Genomic DNA, 17,975 nt, shown 5'->3' on the forward strand with positions numbered 1-17,975 from the left:
CAGCTGATGGTTGGTAGCAGGTGCCTGGCCGCCGCTATCAAGGGAGAGCTCACCCCACTGGTCCTCTTGGTGGCCGACTTCTTGCAGCTCAGCAGCACTGGGTTCCGACTGGGAACCATTTTGATCCCCTTCAGCAGGACCTCCTTGAGGAGGCCCCGTCCACTTCTGTTTCTCCACCACCGCCTCTTCCTCCCTCAGCCGTTGCCGCCCCGTCTCTCCCCCCCCCCCCACCTCCTCCTTCGCCCCCCGCCCCTCCTCTCTCCCCGATGGGGCCCACAGCCTCGTCTCCCGACCTCTCCGCCACTCCTCCTCAGACGCAAGGTACTAGCCACGCTTCTGCCGCGAGGCGTTCTCTGGTAGTGCTTTCGCTGCGAGCCGTGTGGCTCGTGAGGGACAACCCCACCTGTGGCCGCCTTTTTTGGTGCTCATTTCTGCCTTTGCAGCGATCCATAGAGGTCTGACGAGCTTCGACATTCGCAGACGTTGGGATTTCTTTGACTGTAACTTCACTCGGTTTCTGGATGATTCCTCTTCCGACTTGGAGGAGGCCAGCTTTCGAGTCCACGTCTTCTTTCTTGCAACTAGAGGCAGTGAGGCCCTGGACACATCCGTGGGTTTCTCCTTTCCGTTGTGTGGTAGGGATATCACAGAGTGGACCCAGCACATAGTCGTGGATTGGCTCCAGACCCAGGCTACTGAGTTCTGGCACCACACAGGGGACTTAGCAGTGACAGATCTAGTGCAGACACTTTGGCCTCTTGCCAAGTTCAGCGTGACACCTCCAGATGCAGTGAGTTGCAGGCACATTGTGGTGCACTTGTTTGTTGACACTCAGTGCCCTCCGTGTTATGTTTTTGTGCATGAGGATTCTTGGACAGAGGATGTAGCCCTTTGGGCTGCACGCTCGGCTTGGGGCTGGGCGGGGTCACTTCTTGCGCGCTTGTCTAGAGGTCGTTCGGATGCGGATTACTCCCCATCCAAACCGGCCTCAAAGATAGCGAGGTTGGCTGCTGTTGCAACATCTGTTTTCTCTCACTGACTCCATGAGGATCATCTCATGGAATGTGCAGGGATTAGGAGGGCCCCAGTTTCAACGTCAGAGGGGTCGGCTGTGTCAGGAGCTGTAGAGATGCCTTGTGGGTGGTGAGATTGACATTCTTATGCTGCAGGAGCATCACCTTTGTGAGAGCCGCATTCGGCGTTGTGATCAGATTTTGCCTGGTCACTATGAGACTATTTGGTCAGCTGCTTTTGGACCTGGAGGCATCCAAGGTGGGGTATGTATAACCATTGCGGACTCTTTGCAGCAAGCCATTGTGGGCAGGGGGGTTATTGTGCCACGTAGGGCTCAGTGGATTACTATGCAGGTTCAGGGTTGCTTGATGGGCTTCTTGAACATCTACGCGCCTAATGTGGCGAGCACATGTGCAGAGTTTTGGGCTCACATTGCAGAGTCTCTGCCGCAGGCAGAGAAATGGTACATTGGGGGAGACTTCAACATGTTGGAGGACCCAACTGACAGGGTTGGAGGTAGCCATACTACTGTGCATGGAGATGAGTTGGCGGCTTGGGAGAGGTTATGTATGACCTTGCAGGTTTAAGATGTGTGGCAGCATTCTAGCTTTGTGAGACCACCTGACAGCCTTGCCTTCTCTCGTTCGGACCGTCGAGTGGGAGAAGCGAATTTATCGCAGATAGATCGCTTCTACACTAGTGATCACTTCTGTGACTTGGGAGGGACTGTTTGCATTTTGGCTGGGACTTTCTTTTCGGACCAAGCACCAATGATCCTCGCAGTGACTGATAGGCAGAGGAGGGGGAGCACGATGCTACGCATCCCAGAGAGGGTCTTGCTGGACTCTGCGCTCAGAGAGCGAGTGGAGGCTCTTTGGACACAGAGCTTAGACGCATAGGACTCTCCTGCTGACAGAGTGGCCTCGGGACTTGCTCAGCTTAGTCGGCTCTTTCTTCAGGAGTCTTTGGCTCACCTGGCTGCAGCGAGAGAGGAGCAGCGCCTCCGACGGGGCATTGCTTCCTTGCAGAGGATGCAAGAGTAGCATCCAGATAGTCCTTGGTTGGAGGAGCAGTTATAGCAGGCTTGCGAGGAGCTCGTCAGCCCAGAGGAGAGGCGCCATGAGTTTGCTTTCGATCGTCAAGCATCTCAGTGGACCCAGGTGGGTGACAGAGCGACGGGCGCTTTCTTTGAGGCAATCGGACCTCGGCATACGCATGACAAGGTCAGGCAGTTGAGGAGGCCTGACGGGTCAATTGCTTCAGAGCCAGAGCACATGCATGCAGTTGCTGCTGACTTTTATCGTGATCTACTGTCTGCAGAGCCCCCGTTAGAGCGTCAGGATGCATGCAGAGAGCAGGTGTGGGCAGAGATACCTTGTCTTGTGACTGAGGAGATGCGTCATATGCTTGAGCTTCCTCTTCAGCTAGAGGAGCTGCACACGGCTCTTAGTGCACGTCCCCGTGGTAGCTATCCAGGTGAGGATGGCTTGACCCCGAGCTTCTTCTTGGAGTACTGGGACTTGCTTGGCTCAGACCTTTGTAGTGCTTTTCAGTACATTTTGCACATAGGTGAGATGCCTGACAGCATGAGTGAGGGCCTGATTTACCTCATTCCCAAGGAGGATGGCTCCTTGGATGAGATTCGACAGTGGCGCCCCATCACCAACCTCAACTCAGCATACAAAACTCTTACCAAGGCTCTGAGTTCGAGGATTCAGCCACTTCTAGAGAGCCTTATACATGGGACTCAGACAAGTTTTGTCAAGCAGCGTAGTATCCTTGACAACATCTTTACTTTTTGGGAGGCTTCTTCCCGCGCAGCTCCGTGGTGAGGATTTGGTGATTCTCCTTCTCGATTTCGAGAAGGCCTACGACAGAGTTGACTCGGATTTTTTCTAGGGAACTCTACGCAGGATGGGCTTCTTAGATGCTTGGATCATAGGTGTGTCAGCTTTGTACAGACGGGCACACAGTCAGGTACTTTTGTCAGGAGGTAGCAGTGATCGGTTCATGCTCACACGTTCGATCAGACAAGGCTGCCCTCTTGTCCCCTTCCTCTTTTTGTTCTATGCTGAGGCGATGAGCATGTTTTTGGTTTCACAACAGGTTGGTTTACGTGGTTTAGCCCTCCCTATTTGGGGAGATGAGCTACTGGACGTTGAGTTTGTAGACGACTCAGGTGTGAGCAAGCTCTTGAGACTTTCTGTTGTGCATCAGGCACACTGATCAACTGGAGAAAGACAGTGGCTTTCTCGGTTGGTAGTGCTCCTACGCCTAATTGGATGCCAGGTGAGGGTTTCAGGTGGATTCCCCCAGGGACTGCAGTTCGATACTTTGGCTGTCAGGTTGGTTTGGACTTGTCTCTCCAGCAGCAAATTGCTCCCCTCCTCTTGTCCATCAGGAGGAAGTTGTTACATTGGAGCTCCGCACGACTTTCTTTGGCAGGCAGAGTTGTAGTGGCCAACCAGGTGTTGTTGGCTACTATGTGTACATCACTTCTTGCTGGATCTTTCCGAGTTCTTGTATCAGCCAGGTAGAGAGGCTGATCAGGAACTTCCTTTGGTCAGGACGTGACACTCAGATAGCCCGGGCCAAAGTGGCATGGCAGGTCATCATTCTTCCTTGTTCTCAGGGAGGATTGGGGATTATAGACCCAGCAGAGCAGAGCAGAGCCATTCTTGGGAAGTTTATCGTCAGAGGACTTCTTCCAGGAGAGGAGCCCTGGAAGGAGTTCTTGCTTCAGCAACTTAGTGCTAGGGTGCCTTAGGCATGAGGCCCCTAGCGACCCTCGACTAGATGGATTTTCACAGAGTTGCGCAGAGTTGGCTTGAGTAGGAGACCGGAGGACCGCTTCGCTGTGAGTCTGCTCTGATCTTAGGAGCAACTACAGAGAGGCCTGGAGCAGCATCAGCCTACTTGCACGGAGGAGCACCTAAGACAGCCCTTTGTTTGGAACCCCATGGTTAGCACTCAGATAGGCCACTTGGTTGGTAGTCGACCTCATGTTTCCTGGGGTCCCATGGCAGAGGGTCCAACACACACTTCAGGTGATTGGCTACAGTTTTCAGGCTTGTCAGAGGAGCTTCAGGGCATTCAGCTATAGGGCATGAGAGGGGTGCAGAGCATGTTTCAGGACATCTGAGAGGCAGTACCAGCTGAGTGGCTCACACCTCTCGAGTCCGCAGCGCCCAGATGGATGGGGGCCTTCACGCGACTGGAGGTTCTCATCTCAGTTCGGGCTTGCTCAAAGACTATACCCTCCCTGTTTTTCGAGCTACAGGGTGAGGGATGCTTACACCGAGTTGCAGTAGAGGCCCCACAAGTGGCAGAGTGTTGTTTTCAGAGGATTCGAGTGGTGGGCATCTCCGAGAGGACTTGTGTCATAGACCCCGACCCAACAGCTCTTGAGACTGGCCACTGGTGGTTGTGGGCTTGGGAGAGCTGTCCACCGGCACGAGTTCAGTGGAATCCTGGAGAGTGGCTTTGGAGAGACCCTTTCTCCTCAGCAGACCATCCAGGTGTCCCTTCTTTCAGTACACTGTTCGAGACGTCACCTACTGACAGCACAGAGAGGCTCGTCTTGCTCCAAGCTGCAGCACCTCATTAGTAGGAGGGTCTCACAGTTGAGTTCTTGGCAGCTTTTTGGGAGAGGTTGTGAACTGCAGACAACCGAGGCGAATCACTTTGTTCCAGTGGCTGGTTGCACACCGAGCTACAGCAGTTGGAAGCTGGCTTGTACATAGTGGTCTCTCGGCTGCATGTGCATCTTGTGACCATCTTGTGGAGAGTCAGTGCCACTGTCTTTGGGACTTTCCTCTAACACAGCAGGTGTGGCTTCGTGTCCTTCGGCTGATGCCAGCTCTTTCCACTGCTCGGTAGTACACTTGGGGGGCAGCTGCTTGGTCCACTCTCACGAGCCCGGCACTTCAGTTTGAGCTATCTTCCACCAGCAGGATGATAGTGATGCAGGGGGGTCGACCTACAGTCCAGCCTGCTACACAGCTTACTCCACAGGAGTGGTGCAGTGAGAGAGAGGAGTGTTGGGAGCTCATCAATGGCCTGACACTCTGGTTCATCTGGCGGGCCCGTTGCTTCCGCATCTTTGAGGCTCGCCCTGTACCACCAGCAGAGACTGTTCGGGATCTTTGGCTAGGGCTAGTCCATACTCTCAGAGGACAGTTTGAGAGGCTCCAAGGTAGTTCCGACCGCATGCGGGAGCGCAGAGAGGCTTTCCTTCGACTCTGGTGTCCTGGGCCTTTCTTCACCATGGTCCGTTGTTTTTTCATTGGGAGAGTCTCCCCATCCTGATTGTTATAGCCCTCTCTTGTAGAGGAGATTGTAGCCCTATGGGCACTTTCATTAACTAATAGAAGGATCTTTTTCTCGGATTTTTCTTTTTTTTTTGTGATCTGACCTTCCATTTTATTTCCATTCTCATTCATAAATTGTACCTTGCTTAACATTTTTTAATTTTTGCATGCTCTTATAGGGTCTCAAGTTGTAGTTGAACTTCTAAAACCTTTTTAATCATCATCACTCCATGTTGTAAGGATATGGAAGTATTACTTGATTTTAAGTTTAACATTATTTTGCTTTTTGTCTATAAGTTGGTAGTATGCTAGCTCCAACCCGGATTGTCTTAGTTTCCATAGATATTAGGGCCAGCCATAAAATCAGTATACGTGTAAGGACGACCTAATCTAGGTTGTAATGGCCTCTTCTGAAGTTCCAACCTCAACTTGGAACATCCTCGAAGAGGTAGAAAATTCACAAACTCTATACAAACCCTATCAATGTAGCCAAAAGGTTGTCTTCTATTAACAGATTAGAGCATCTTCTACCAATACAAATGTTTTTAATGTGATTAAGGCTGACTTAGAATTTTTGAACTAGCTATGCAGCTCACTTCATATAGAAAAAATAACGTAAGGGTGCAAATAACATACCTTTTCTTTAAACTCCTCTTCAACAGACATATTGATCAAGTCGGAAGCTTTTCGTTCTTACGGGGCAAATGAGCAAAAAATGGTAGGCTTTTAGTATGATAAGAAAGACATAGTGATACTTGTAAAATGTGAGAATTTTCCGTACAAAACATACTTTTGACATTGCATGCATATCTAGAGAAGTAGCTTAGAAAATCTAAAATATGATTCTGTTTTTATGTATTTAGATAAGAAAAAAGAAAAGAAACCTATAAATTTTGCATCCTCTTTTGCTCTCGTGTTAAGATACAGTAACTTGCGGCAACAAAAGTCAGCAAGCTGCAAACAGGCCATTGACATTTTGAACAAGAAAGGGTACGAAGTAAAACTCCTGATGTTTGTGCTGGAGTGTATGTCACGCTCAAATCTTCCTATTCTTACAAAAATTATCCATGCCATATATAGGAAAATGTAAGTAGCAGCCAGTAAAAGAAAATTGTCAGCATCCCTACGATAAGAGCTCCCGCTTAACAAGTGCCTTGATGTTTAACCAGCTCTATTGCAGAAATCGTGTCTTTATAATAGATGCATTACTACAACAAGACCAAACTACCCTTAACCTTTTCAAATACTGCGTACGAAAGTGCTACTTTAGACTAAGAATTAAGGCTCCATATTTCTACATTTGTGCACCCTACAAAGTAATAAGCATGGGAATAGAGAAAGACCTAGTCTTCATGCCATTTAGTGGGTACCACAAATTCATCAACTTCAGTTTAACATATTTCTATATTAGCAGAAATACGCTAGAGAAAAGAGAGAGCATACATATTACGAAAACGTGGTAAAATGGGACATAGATCCACTAAGAAGGTCCTCTTTTCAATTTGGGATAACCAATCTTCATTAGCATAGCGGGTGTAAGCCTTGTACCATTATCTCTTCTTTCCTCCCCTACCCTCAAAGAGAGAGTAACTTATAAATCCACACCTCCCAAGAACAGAACTTATTGGTTTATAGGAAAGGGACAACTCTCACTACCAAGGGCTTGCATTGCTCCCACTATTTCTCCACGCAGCCACTCCACTTCCCAGACTTTGCTCTCTGGCTTGCGTGTTGCCACCCTCACCTCCTCCCCTTATTATCCCTCCCCTTCTCCTTTCACCTTCCTCTAGAGCTCTTAGCATCTTAGCATTCCCAGCCATTCTTATGCATCGCCCTCTTTGTAACAGACTTGGACACTCCAAGTCGAGATTCTACCGCGACACCACAAAAGTTCACTTCAAAACAGTTCACAGTTCAGAATTGATTCGACACTGGCCCGGCGGAGTTCTGTGCCTAGAGATATTGGCCCCAAAGACTGGCGCCCCTTTCGGTATTTCATTTTGTATTAATCTATGTTCAAAGTACAAGAGTGCGGGCAGGCGCTCACACTCAGACTCTGTGTCCAGATGCTGTGAGTTACGAGAGGCCTACCTGCTTATTTAAAGGTTTTACAAAGGGATGCTAAAAGCAGAGCCCAAAAGCTGAAAATCAAAAGCCCAATAAAGCTCTCTCTTGCTTGTAAAATAAAGCAAGTATTAAAAGCTGTCCATAAATAGCTTTTAAAATAAAGCAGAAGAGCTCTCTCTCTCTCTCAATATGCATAGCCAAAAAGCATGCCCAAAAGCAAAACTGCCGCAGATTCAGCCTCCGCATTTTCCGCCGCAAAACGCGGGCATCCGTACAGCTGCCACGTGTCACCGGAAATCCGCAACCATCCACGTCAGCCTTTCTGCAACTGCATTTCACCGGGGTGTGTGTATACACATGGCTGCCACGTCACCATTTTACGTGTCATCTGTACAGCTGCCACGTGTCACCGGAAATCCGCAACCATTCACGTCCGCCTTTCTACAACTGCATTTCACCGGGGTGTGTGTATACACATGGCTGCCACGTCACCATTTTAGCCCTGCAACAGAGTGTGTGTGTGTGTTAGGGTTATGCTACATCACAGAGTTGTGACATACCCCCCTCTTGAAATCATTGTAATCGCCCTCGATTACGCTTGTAAAACAAACAGAAGCCATAAACTGCCTTAGCAGACGCTGACTGTTAGTACCAACGCACTAGAAACACACATCTAGCACATGTACCAATCGACAGACACCTCATACGACATCACAGGACGTCACTTGACATCACAGGACATCACATAACAAATCACATTCAACATTCATTCGGATCTTAGACCATGATTTATCGGCAGTGCAGTTAGCAATCGCAACTAGAGCCACTCAGGACCTCATCGACACCCGATTGACTAACCCCTATTGCGACCATGTCTATTCGAGATCATTCAGACCAAAATGCTGCAGTCATTTCGTCTATCAGTTCCTGCACTTTAAAAAAAATTCAAGAACAAATAAGTTTCATATTCGGGAATTCCATTTCATAAAGTCATATAGCAGAATACTGTCAGCTCTCAGTATCCCTGAAGCTCAAAGAGACATCAGTGACTCTGTATTCAAAAATTCGAGGCATCTGTTGACAAAGGAGCGGAATAACTCCCCTCTTGTGTAAACCCACTGCACCAGATCTCCGACCAAGCTGAATTCGGGGTTCCATTTGGAGTAGACTATGCTAAACCAAAAGCTTCAAGGTAAAGGTTCACAATCTGAGGAGTATCTTTTGGGTCCTCCTCCTCCTTCCATTTCGCATCCAATGCAAGATAGTTCTTGAATTTAACCAAGAACCGCCTTCTGACTTTACCCTTATTCTTTTTGTCCTTATGTGCAGGATCTCCTCGTTTTCTTCCACTTCGGGTTGCTCATCAGGCTCCCCATTTTTGGGCACATCACCTTTAAAAGGTTTCAAGAGACTCACATGAAATGCATTGTGAATCCTCCAAGTGTCAGGCAGTTTCAGTCGGAAGGAGACATCATTGATCTTTTCAAAGATCTGGAAAGGTCCGTAGTATCTCATACTAAGCTTTGGAAAAAGCCTCTCCTTCCCCTTCTTCTTTCTCAAGCGTGCCTTCTCAAAACGTAAGAGCACCCAATCACCAATTTCAAATCGCGACGATGGCGATCTGCTGCCTTTTTCTGTCTTTCCTGAGATTTTTGCAAAGCCTCGCGGACCTTGGCAAAAGCCGTGTCTAAGTCGCGCGTGTACTCATCAGCTTCAAAAATCTTATCTTTCGTGCTTAGGAAGGGTGGAACATTCACAGCACCTTCAATAATCTCAAATGGCGCCTTCCCCGTTGAAGAGTGTATCGTGTTATTGTAGGCAAATTCCACCAAAGGTAGATACTTTTTCCATTGAGTTTTCTGATCCGAGATATAAGACTTCAAAATAAATCTAAAACCACTGAATTGGCAATCTCAGATTTCCCGTCAGTTTGCGGGTGGAAAGATGACGAAAACTGCAACCGCGTGCCAATGTTCTCCCAAATTGCCTTCCAAAACAAACTCATAAATCTGGGGTCCCTATCGGAGACAATCGTCTCAGCATGCCATGTAATCTAAAAATCTGGGCCACAAACAGCCTTGCTAAGTGCTCCGGCTTGGCTGTTTTCTTCACCGGAATGAAATGAGCCTACTTGCTAGATTTGTCAATAACAGTCCAGATACCATCGTGACCACTCTGTGTTCTCGAGAGATCAAAAATGAAATCCAATACTTTCCCAGGGGTGGGTGGGTATGGGCAAAGGCTGTAACAATCCCTGTGCTTTATGCCTGTCAAACTTGACCTTGTGGCATACCAAGCAACTGCACACAAACTCGTCCTCATTTTTCTTGAGTCTCGGCCAAAAGAAGTATCTCTCTACCCCTTTCATGGTGGTGGCAATGCCGCAGTGACCCGTAAAACGCGGACAGTGGCATTCAGTCATAACCTTTTCCCTCAATGGCTGTGTAACGCACAACATGGTTTTTCTCATCAAGTAGCCATCCCGAATGGAATATCCCGCTATTTTCTCCCCATCCCGTATCCGTGTGAAAACGTCAACAAAATTTGTATCCGTGGCATACTGATCGACCATATCCTCGAAGCTTCTATGATGTATCACGGGAATAGCCAGAACCAACGGCTTCCGAGACAAAGCATCTACCACCAAATTCTTCTGTCCCTGAACATGGACAATCTGGAAGTGAAACTGTGACAAGATGTTCGCCCACCCCATCTGCTTTTCCGATAGCTGCTTCTATGACAAGAACTAGCGTAAAATCTGATGGTCTGTAAAGACAATAAAATCCACTCCGAGTAGGTAGTGTCGCCACTAAGTAAGAGCATGGATAACCGCCAAAAGCTCTTTCTCATAAATCTGTACTCTCAATTCCGGCCTTGAGAACAATCGGCTCGTGTAAGCAATGACATGGCCTTCTTGCAATAAGACCGCACCGAGACTACGACAACAAGCATCACAATATACTTCAAAATTCAAATGACTTCTGAAAGTCCGGCAAAGTCAAAACTGGTCCTGTAGTCAATTTCTCTTTTAAAGTATGAAAGGCAATCACCTCTGTGGTGGGTCCCCACAAGAAAGTGATTCCTTTCTATGTCAAGATATGCAAAGAGGAAGCAACCTCTGCAAATTTTCTAATAAACCGCCTGTAGTACGAACACAATCCCAAGAAGCTTCTAACTTCATGGACATTCTTCAAATCGGGCCAATCACAGATAGTCTTTATCTTGGCCGGATCCATCTGCACTCCCGCTGCTGAGACAATGTGTCCCAAAAAGTGTATCTCTGGTAGGAAAATTTCACTTTTCTTCGCATTAATCACTAGCTTGTGATCTCGTAATGCTTGAAAGACTTGAAGCAGATGTACTCTATGTTCTGCCTCATCCTTGGAGAAAACAATGATGTCATCAAAGAAAGTGCCAACAAATAGCCTGTACTCTCGAAAAATCATGTCCATCATCCGTTTAAATGTCGTAGGAGCTTTGATTAGGCCAAATGGCATCACCAAAAACTCAAATAACCCAAAAGTCGTCCGAAAGGCTCCTTGTAGACGTCTCCCAGCGCGATTCGGATCCGGTGATATCCACTTTTGAAGTCGATCCTGCTAAAGCACGAGGATCAATGAAGTCGGTCAAGTATATCATTGATTCTAGGAATCGAAAATCTGTTCTTGATGGTGATTTTGTTGAGAGCTCTATAATCAATGCACATTCTCCAAGATCCGTCTTTCTTCAAAACCAACAACACAGGAGAGCAGTACAATGAAGTACTAGGCTGGACAAGACTCTTTTCCAAGAGGTCTTTCACTTGGTTCATAAACTCTTCGTTCTGGGCTCGACTCACACGATAAGGTGGCCGGTTCGGTGGTGTGCTTCCTGGTATCAGATCAATGGTATGATCTTCAGGACGAGCAGGTGGTAACTTGCCTGGGAGGCCGTCTGAGAAGCAATCGGCATGAGAGTGGAGAAAATCTTGGCGCTCTTTATAAAGTTCAGACATATTTGTCCTATCCTCATCACTAAACTCTTTCAAAAAGATCGAGTAAACAAACAAATTGGATTTCATTAATTTAGAAATGGCCGAAGCCGATACAATAGGGACAGACTCGCCCTTAAGTTTTATATCGAGTACAATGGTTCTGCCCTTTTCTGTGGTCAATGCCACTTTCCTCGCCCGATAGTCGACCAGGGCGTTGTAGGGAATTCCCAAGAGAACATCACAACCTTCCAAAGGCATTATGGAAAAGTCCTCATGCCCCAAATACCCCTGACAATGCAACCGAAGTTTTCCAATGACAGGTGTAATGGCTACGTCCCTGCCGGGTGCCGCTAGAACTGCCTCCGCAAGTGGTCCCATCTGATCGGGAGTGATCTCGAGCCGCGCCGCCAATTCCGGTGTAATGAAGTTGGCCTTGGCTCCTCCATCGAAGAAGATCAGGGCTTCTTAGTCTTTCACTTTGCCCCAAGCTCAGCAAAGTTCTATACTCTCGTCCATCGTGCTGGGATCAATACCCACCCAATCTCGAGCCAGTCCTGTTTTCATCTTGCCTTTTCGTCCACGTTCCTCAGCTGCTCTCGAACTCTTAGGCCTTTCATCGTTCTAAGCAGTGATCTCGGATCTCTGTAGATAGACCCAAGAAAAACCGCTCAATCTGTTCCTTGAACGAAATCTTCTTAAATGAAGAGGCGGGTAGAAAAGAGCTCCAGAATCTCTTGCAATAAGCGTCCACTGTATCTTTCTTGGTCATCCGAACATGGTTCCAAGCAGTTCGTATGTCGCGTTCATACTCTCGTCAGCCAAGAAGAAATAAAAAGCCTCTTGAATTCAACCATTTAACTGGTGCTGTCTTGTTTAATAGAAGCGTGGACCACCAAGTTCAAGCATTTCCCTTAAAGTAAGAGGCAGCTCTTCGAATCTTAGAGTGCTCTGAGTAACACCCTCTAGAGAAAGCGATGTCAAACTGCTGTATAACAAACAAAGCCTTCGAGCATCTCTTTAACCAGAAAAAGTGTCAAATTTTATTGACTATCCACCTTCCTTAAACTCTCGGACTTTCTTGCTTTTGTCTTCCAGAAAGTCATACTGGTTGGCTTTATAAAAATTCTTCTTTTTAGCATAAATGCTGCTGTCGTCAGAGTCCAAACTATCTGAAGACGAGTCCTCTGTAGAACTGTCAACCACGGGGCAAGATTTAGGCTTCTTTGCCTTTTTCTTGCCCTTTCTGAAGCTTTGCTTTTTGCCTCGCTTTTTACCTTTTCTGTCTTCTTCGCTCGAGTCAAAAGAGCTAGGACTGTAAGAAGAAGAGAAGAAGAAGAATAACTGGGTACTCCTTCAAATCAAACACGCTTCTTCTGCTTTCTTGCCTTGTCAAATGTAGACTGATGACCCAAATAACCCGGGAAGTCAGCGCCTTTCTTCTACTTTTTGTCGTGCTTTTTAGCTTTGTTTTGCGCGTCAAAAAGCTGAGCAATTCGTGCATCAACCACCTCTTCTAATTCTTGCACTGTGTACATCCTAGGCGTAGGAGGTTTCTTGAGAGCCGGTTTGAGGGGTGGCTCTATGGTCTTCTTCCACTACGTATGCACCTCATTGAAGGAGGTATCGCTCATACATTTTTAAAATTTTGGGCCCTTCGCAAAATTGAGCATCATCTTTGTTGCGTCGCCGATCAATCGTTGACACTTCATCTCTTCGAGCTACGCCTGAGTAGGCCGAGGCGGGCCGTACTCGCGTGAATCTTCGTTGTGATCTCTTCCCGCATCGCCGGATGCAAAGAAAGTCGACTGATCTTTGCCTGAAGCCATAGGTGCCACGTAAAAGGATCGGATTTCCCGTAGGAGAGAAATCGGCCACCTTTGATACCACTGTAACAGACTTGGACATTCCAAGTGAATTCTATCGCAACACCACAAAAGTTCACTTCAAAACAGTTCACAGTTCACAATTGATTCGACACCGGCCCGGCGGACTTCCGTGACTAGAGATATTGGCCCCAAAGACTGGCGCCCCTTTCGATATTTCTTTTTGTATTAATTTGTGTTCAAAGTACAAGAGTGCGAGCAGGCGCTCACATTCAGACTCTACGTCCAGATGCTCTGAGTTATGAGAGGCCTACCTGCTTATTTAAAGGTTTTACATAGGGATGCTAAAAGCAGATTCCAAAAGCTGAAAATCAAAAGCCCAAATAAAGCAAAGGCTCTTTCTCTCTCTTGCTTGTATAATAAAGCAAGTTCCAAAAATTGTCCATAAATAGCTTTTAAAATAAAGCAGAAGAGCTCTCTTTCTCTCAATATGCGTAGCCAAAAAGCATGCCCAAAAGCAAAACTGCCGCAGATTCAGTCTCCGCAATTTCCGCCGCAAAACGCCGACGTCTGTACAGCTGCCACGTGTCACAAGAAATCCGCAGCCAGCCACGTCAGCCTTTTTGCAACTGCATTTCCCCGGGGGTGTGTATACACACGGCTGCCACATCACCATTTTAGCCCTGCAAGAGAGTGTGTTAGGGTTATGCCACGTCACAGAGTTGTGAAACTCTTTCTCACCAATCATTCCCCTTCCAACCCGCACGTTGCTCCTATGGTCCACCCAAACATCTTTTATTTTTCTTTGGCAAGAGAAGGGGTTGTATTCTATGTACATAAGAGACCACTAGAGATGCTCTATGGCCGATCACCCAGAGGAAGTACAAGAGCAAGATAGCAATGTTTAGACTATGTAAACATCAAGGTGGTCTGTACCATAAGTGTAAAATGAACCACTGGGTGTGTGTGTGTGTGTGTGTGTGTGTGTACAACAGCGAGGTAGCAATGTTTAAGCTATGTAAACATCAAGGTGGTCTGTACAATACGTGTAGAAATGAACCACTGTGTGTGTGTGTGTGTGTGTGTGTTCTACACATAGAATTGTAAGCTTGGAAAGATCTTGTGGCATGTACATGGATGTTGGACCTGTGGACCCTCTTGCATCCTAATGTTTCGGGGTATACATTTCAACATAATGCTTTTTCTTCATATCATGCAAGATTAGATCGGTGGTATGTCCTCGGCATGCAACAATTTGATGAGTTTGTGTGCAAAATGAGCATAGACCATTCTTTGCTTTTATCTAATCATGCTCCTCTTGTGACACTACTGCGCTTTGGGCAACTACATTATGATCAGCCTCTTCCTAAGAAGCGTCTGTTGCACATCAACAATGCCTGTCTTTCGCACGAGGCATTTCGTGAGATGATCTACGATGTTATCCCCCTTCGGTTGCCCAAATGCATCTTGATATTGATGTTGCATGGGGTCGCTTTGTTGTGCGTGTGCAGAGTGTAATTCAGGACTATGGCAAGCATTACATGTTTCAATTACGTGGTGATGTTGAGGACGCCAAGCATATGTATCAACAGCTCCAACTCTTAGCTGACACACGTTTGTTGTCGGAAACTAAATCCACGGCCCTTTGTCAGGCCCAGGTGCATCCGCTGCATAATGATAAACAAAAATTGGATAAATGGAAAACGCGTGCTCGACATCGAGCGTTTGTAGACAAGGGATGTGCCTCAAAGCAGTTTTTTAAGCACTTGCATCATTCAAGGGCCTCTCAAACTATTAAGCGAGTTATGTTTCGACCAGGAGCTTGAATAGCTTCGAAGAGTGAGCTTGCAGATGCCATGGTGTCCCATTTTAGAACTGTTTTTTCCGCTCCCCCCGTGGCATCCGCCGTAGTTATTCATGCACGCCAAGTTTTGTTATCTACAATGCATTCAATTGTCATGCCTCAGGATGATTTGGCCATGGAGGTGGCTTTTACAGAGAATGAATTGCACTCAGCTTTGCTTGCTCTCGGAAGATGGCGTTCGCCTGGTTGGGATGGGCTCATTGTGGAATTTTTTCTCTCTTTCTGGGAGCCTCTGAAAGAACCTTTACTTTATATGATGAGCAATGCGTGGCTGAAACAGGATTTGCCAATGTCTTGGAAGGAGGGTTTGTTGAAGTTGTTGCCTAAACAAGCGCTTTGTGAGCAGTTCTTGCATTGGCAGCCAATTTCTCTTATGCCGGTAATCTATAAAATCTTGGCTAAGGTCATTGTGAATCGTATCAAGGAACCTCCTATGGCTGGTATCCATTCCACGCAATATGGCTTTATTCCTCGTCGCCAGATTTTGGATAATCTCGCTAATGTATTAATTGGAATGGAATATGCCAAAATATACCCAGCAAGATGTTCTCGTAATGCAGGTAGACATTGAAAAGGCTTTCGATACGGTTCAATGGCATTTCATTGCTGCTACCATGCGGACCCTTGGCTTTGGCCCAAAGATGGTCAATGTCGTTTACTTTTTGTATGCTCGCAGTACATGTTCAGGCCTCCTTGATGGAGAGCTGACAGAACCTTGGCCCCTTAGATGCTCTGTCAGATAGGGTTGCCTGCTTAGCGCCTTCTTGTATGCCATTGCCATCACCCTTTCTTATTGTATTTCGATCACTTGACTTCGCTCGGTCGTCTTCGTGGGCTGAAGTTACCCAATGGGAAAGACTTCGCAGGACATGCCTATGCTGATAATTTGTTGTTCATGCCTCGTAACAACCAGGACGATGTGCACGAAATTATGCAGGCACTGGATACATTTGGCTTGGTAGCAGGCCTTAAGGTTAACTTTTCGAAATCTAAACTCTTGCCTCTTGCTGTTTGTGACTGGCATCATCTTTTGTGGCCTGGCGAAATTCTCAATCCGCATGCGGTGGTCAGGCATTTAGGATATCCTATTGGTTGGCAGGTTACTAATACGCAACAAATCGATTGGGTCATGCAACGATTGAATGTCAAATTGCACTATTGGAAATTGTCTACATGGCCGCTGCATGTTCGACTTCGTATAGTGCAAAGTATCATGATGGCATATGTTCAGTTTTACTTGCCGTTGCTGCACTGGCCTCGCTCCTGCCTCTCATTGCTTATGTCTACTATTGTATCTCACTTGTGGCGCACCAGTTCTTATAAGAAAGGTCTCCGTTTGTTAGAAATGGAGAAACTTTGCACTCCAAAGCGTCTTGGCCGGCTGAATATTTTGGACCTTCGTCGCCATGCTATGTTATTGCCCACTCTTGCATTGCAGTCTTAGCCATGGACAGTTATGGTTGTTGATCTATGTTGACATGTTGTCACTCCTGCCTTTGGTCATTGGCAGACATCCCTTTGGGAGACTGTGTTTGGCAAGATGGTCGGTAATATTCCTGGTTGCTTGATCACCTTTGGCTTGCTCTCCGCTTGGAAAGTTGTTACGGATCATCTCTCTTGGCATGGCACGCAGCAAGCAGATGGGAATTCGTTACATTTGGAAAGCATTCATTGGAGCAGGGTTTTCTCTTTTACCCTGGTTGATCAGTCGCCTCTTCAAGCCTACTTCCTCTCTGGTCGTGGCATAGACACGGTGGACAATGTGTTGGATTCATATGGGAATTTGCTTACCTTTTCTCAAGCAGCAGGACGCTTTGGGTTGGGCCTACATTATCGTCACATTTGGAGCTTGCTTCGGCATATGCTGGATGTTTTTCTCCCTATTCCGCCGTTGGTCGGTGGATGCCGTATGCAGGATTGGAATTTATGGGACACTTCTTTGGATGCGATTTCTGCCCGCCATATCTATGCTTCTCTCATGCAGGACTCTTGGCTGGCTAATCATTGTAATGCGCTCTAGGATTTACACAAATCCGACCAATGGTGTAGGCAGGCGCTTATTGCAATCTGGAAGTCTCACTTGCCTCTTGAGTGTTTGTTTCTTTGGCATTGTTTGCTGGGAGTTCTTCCAGTTGGAACACTCCGTGTGGCGCGTCGTATTACCTCCTCTCGTTGCATTGGTTGCTCCACTGCTGATGAGACTGTCAGACATCTACTTTGGGAGTGTCGCTGTACCAGGGCTTTCCTTCGCCACGTTTCTGCTTGTATGCACCTTCGATTTCCCTCAACAGTCTTCAACAAACGATTCTGGATTTTTGACATTCTTCCGAATTCCCTCCAGCAATTTGCCATTTTCTTCGCATGGGTCAAATTTTGGTCGCTATGGTCTTTGTGGCACCGTCGCTATCTCCGCATGTTTCACCAGCATGATGCACATCCTTTTCCATCGTTCAAGTTTTCAATGAGGCAATCGTTACATTTTGCATTTGCCATTGGGGACATATCCCTGAAAATCTTGCAGCTCTTCTATGTTTGCTTTTACCGCTTTTATATCGCAGAGCACTTCAGTGTTCTTCCCTTTGTATCTGATCTTTTTGATGGGTTTTCCTCGCCTTGAGGTTTTCCACAGATAAATTAATCAAAACAGATTTACAAAAAAAAGTGTGTGTTCTACACATTAGTTTTCTTGGGCCAGGTCTTGTTGATATATGTTCGACACTCTTTGTGTGTTTAAGCGTCAGAAAGCAATGGAACCTACCATAGAGGCCACTTCGGAGATTAAAGCTTGCTTGTATGAGGGTTTTGAGGAGGCTCGGCAAGCCTGTAATGGTCAGGCGCCTGCACTTGCATGCAGAACCTTATGGACCCAGTTGCGCAGTATGCTATGAATGCAGTTATCCTAGTTTTCCCAGGGAAAATGCCTA

At 46.8% G+C, this 17,975-nt stretch overlaps 1 protein-coding gene across 13 annotated transcripts in view; it reads right to left on the reverse strand.

The window, feature by feature from the left end:
* The window catches only part of LOC147448570 (uncharacterized), a 294,875-nt gene that overhangs the window by 143,164 nt on the left and 133,736 nt on the right, over positions 1-17,975 (reverse strand). For 12 of the 13 annotated variants that reach the window (XR_015189365.1, XM_086521155.1, XM_086521154.1 and 9 more), the window contains 2 exons: positions 6,209-6,278; positions 5,961-6,016 (listed from right to left, as the gene is read on the reverse strand). The exons of the other annotated variant lie outside the window; for it this stretch is intronic. Coding sequence is in view for 11 of the 12 variants with exons in the window: in XM_086521155.1 (XP_086377281.1) it covers positions 5,961-6,016; positions 6,209-6,278 (126 nt within the window). In the remaining variant the exon portion in view is untranslated. The remainder of the gene's footprint in view (positions 1-5,960; positions 6,017-6,208; positions 6,279-17,975) is intronic. 13 annotated transcript variants of the gene reach the window in all.

The sequence above is a fragment of the Adiantum capillus-veneris genome, chromosome 10 (assembly GCF_014529385.1).
Source record: "Adiantum capillus-veneris isolate H3 chromosome 10, ASM1452938v2, whole genome shotgun sequence".
NCBI lineage: Eukaryota > Viridiplantae > Streptophyta > Polypodiopsida > Polypodiales > Pteridaceae > Adiantum > Adiantum capillus-veneris.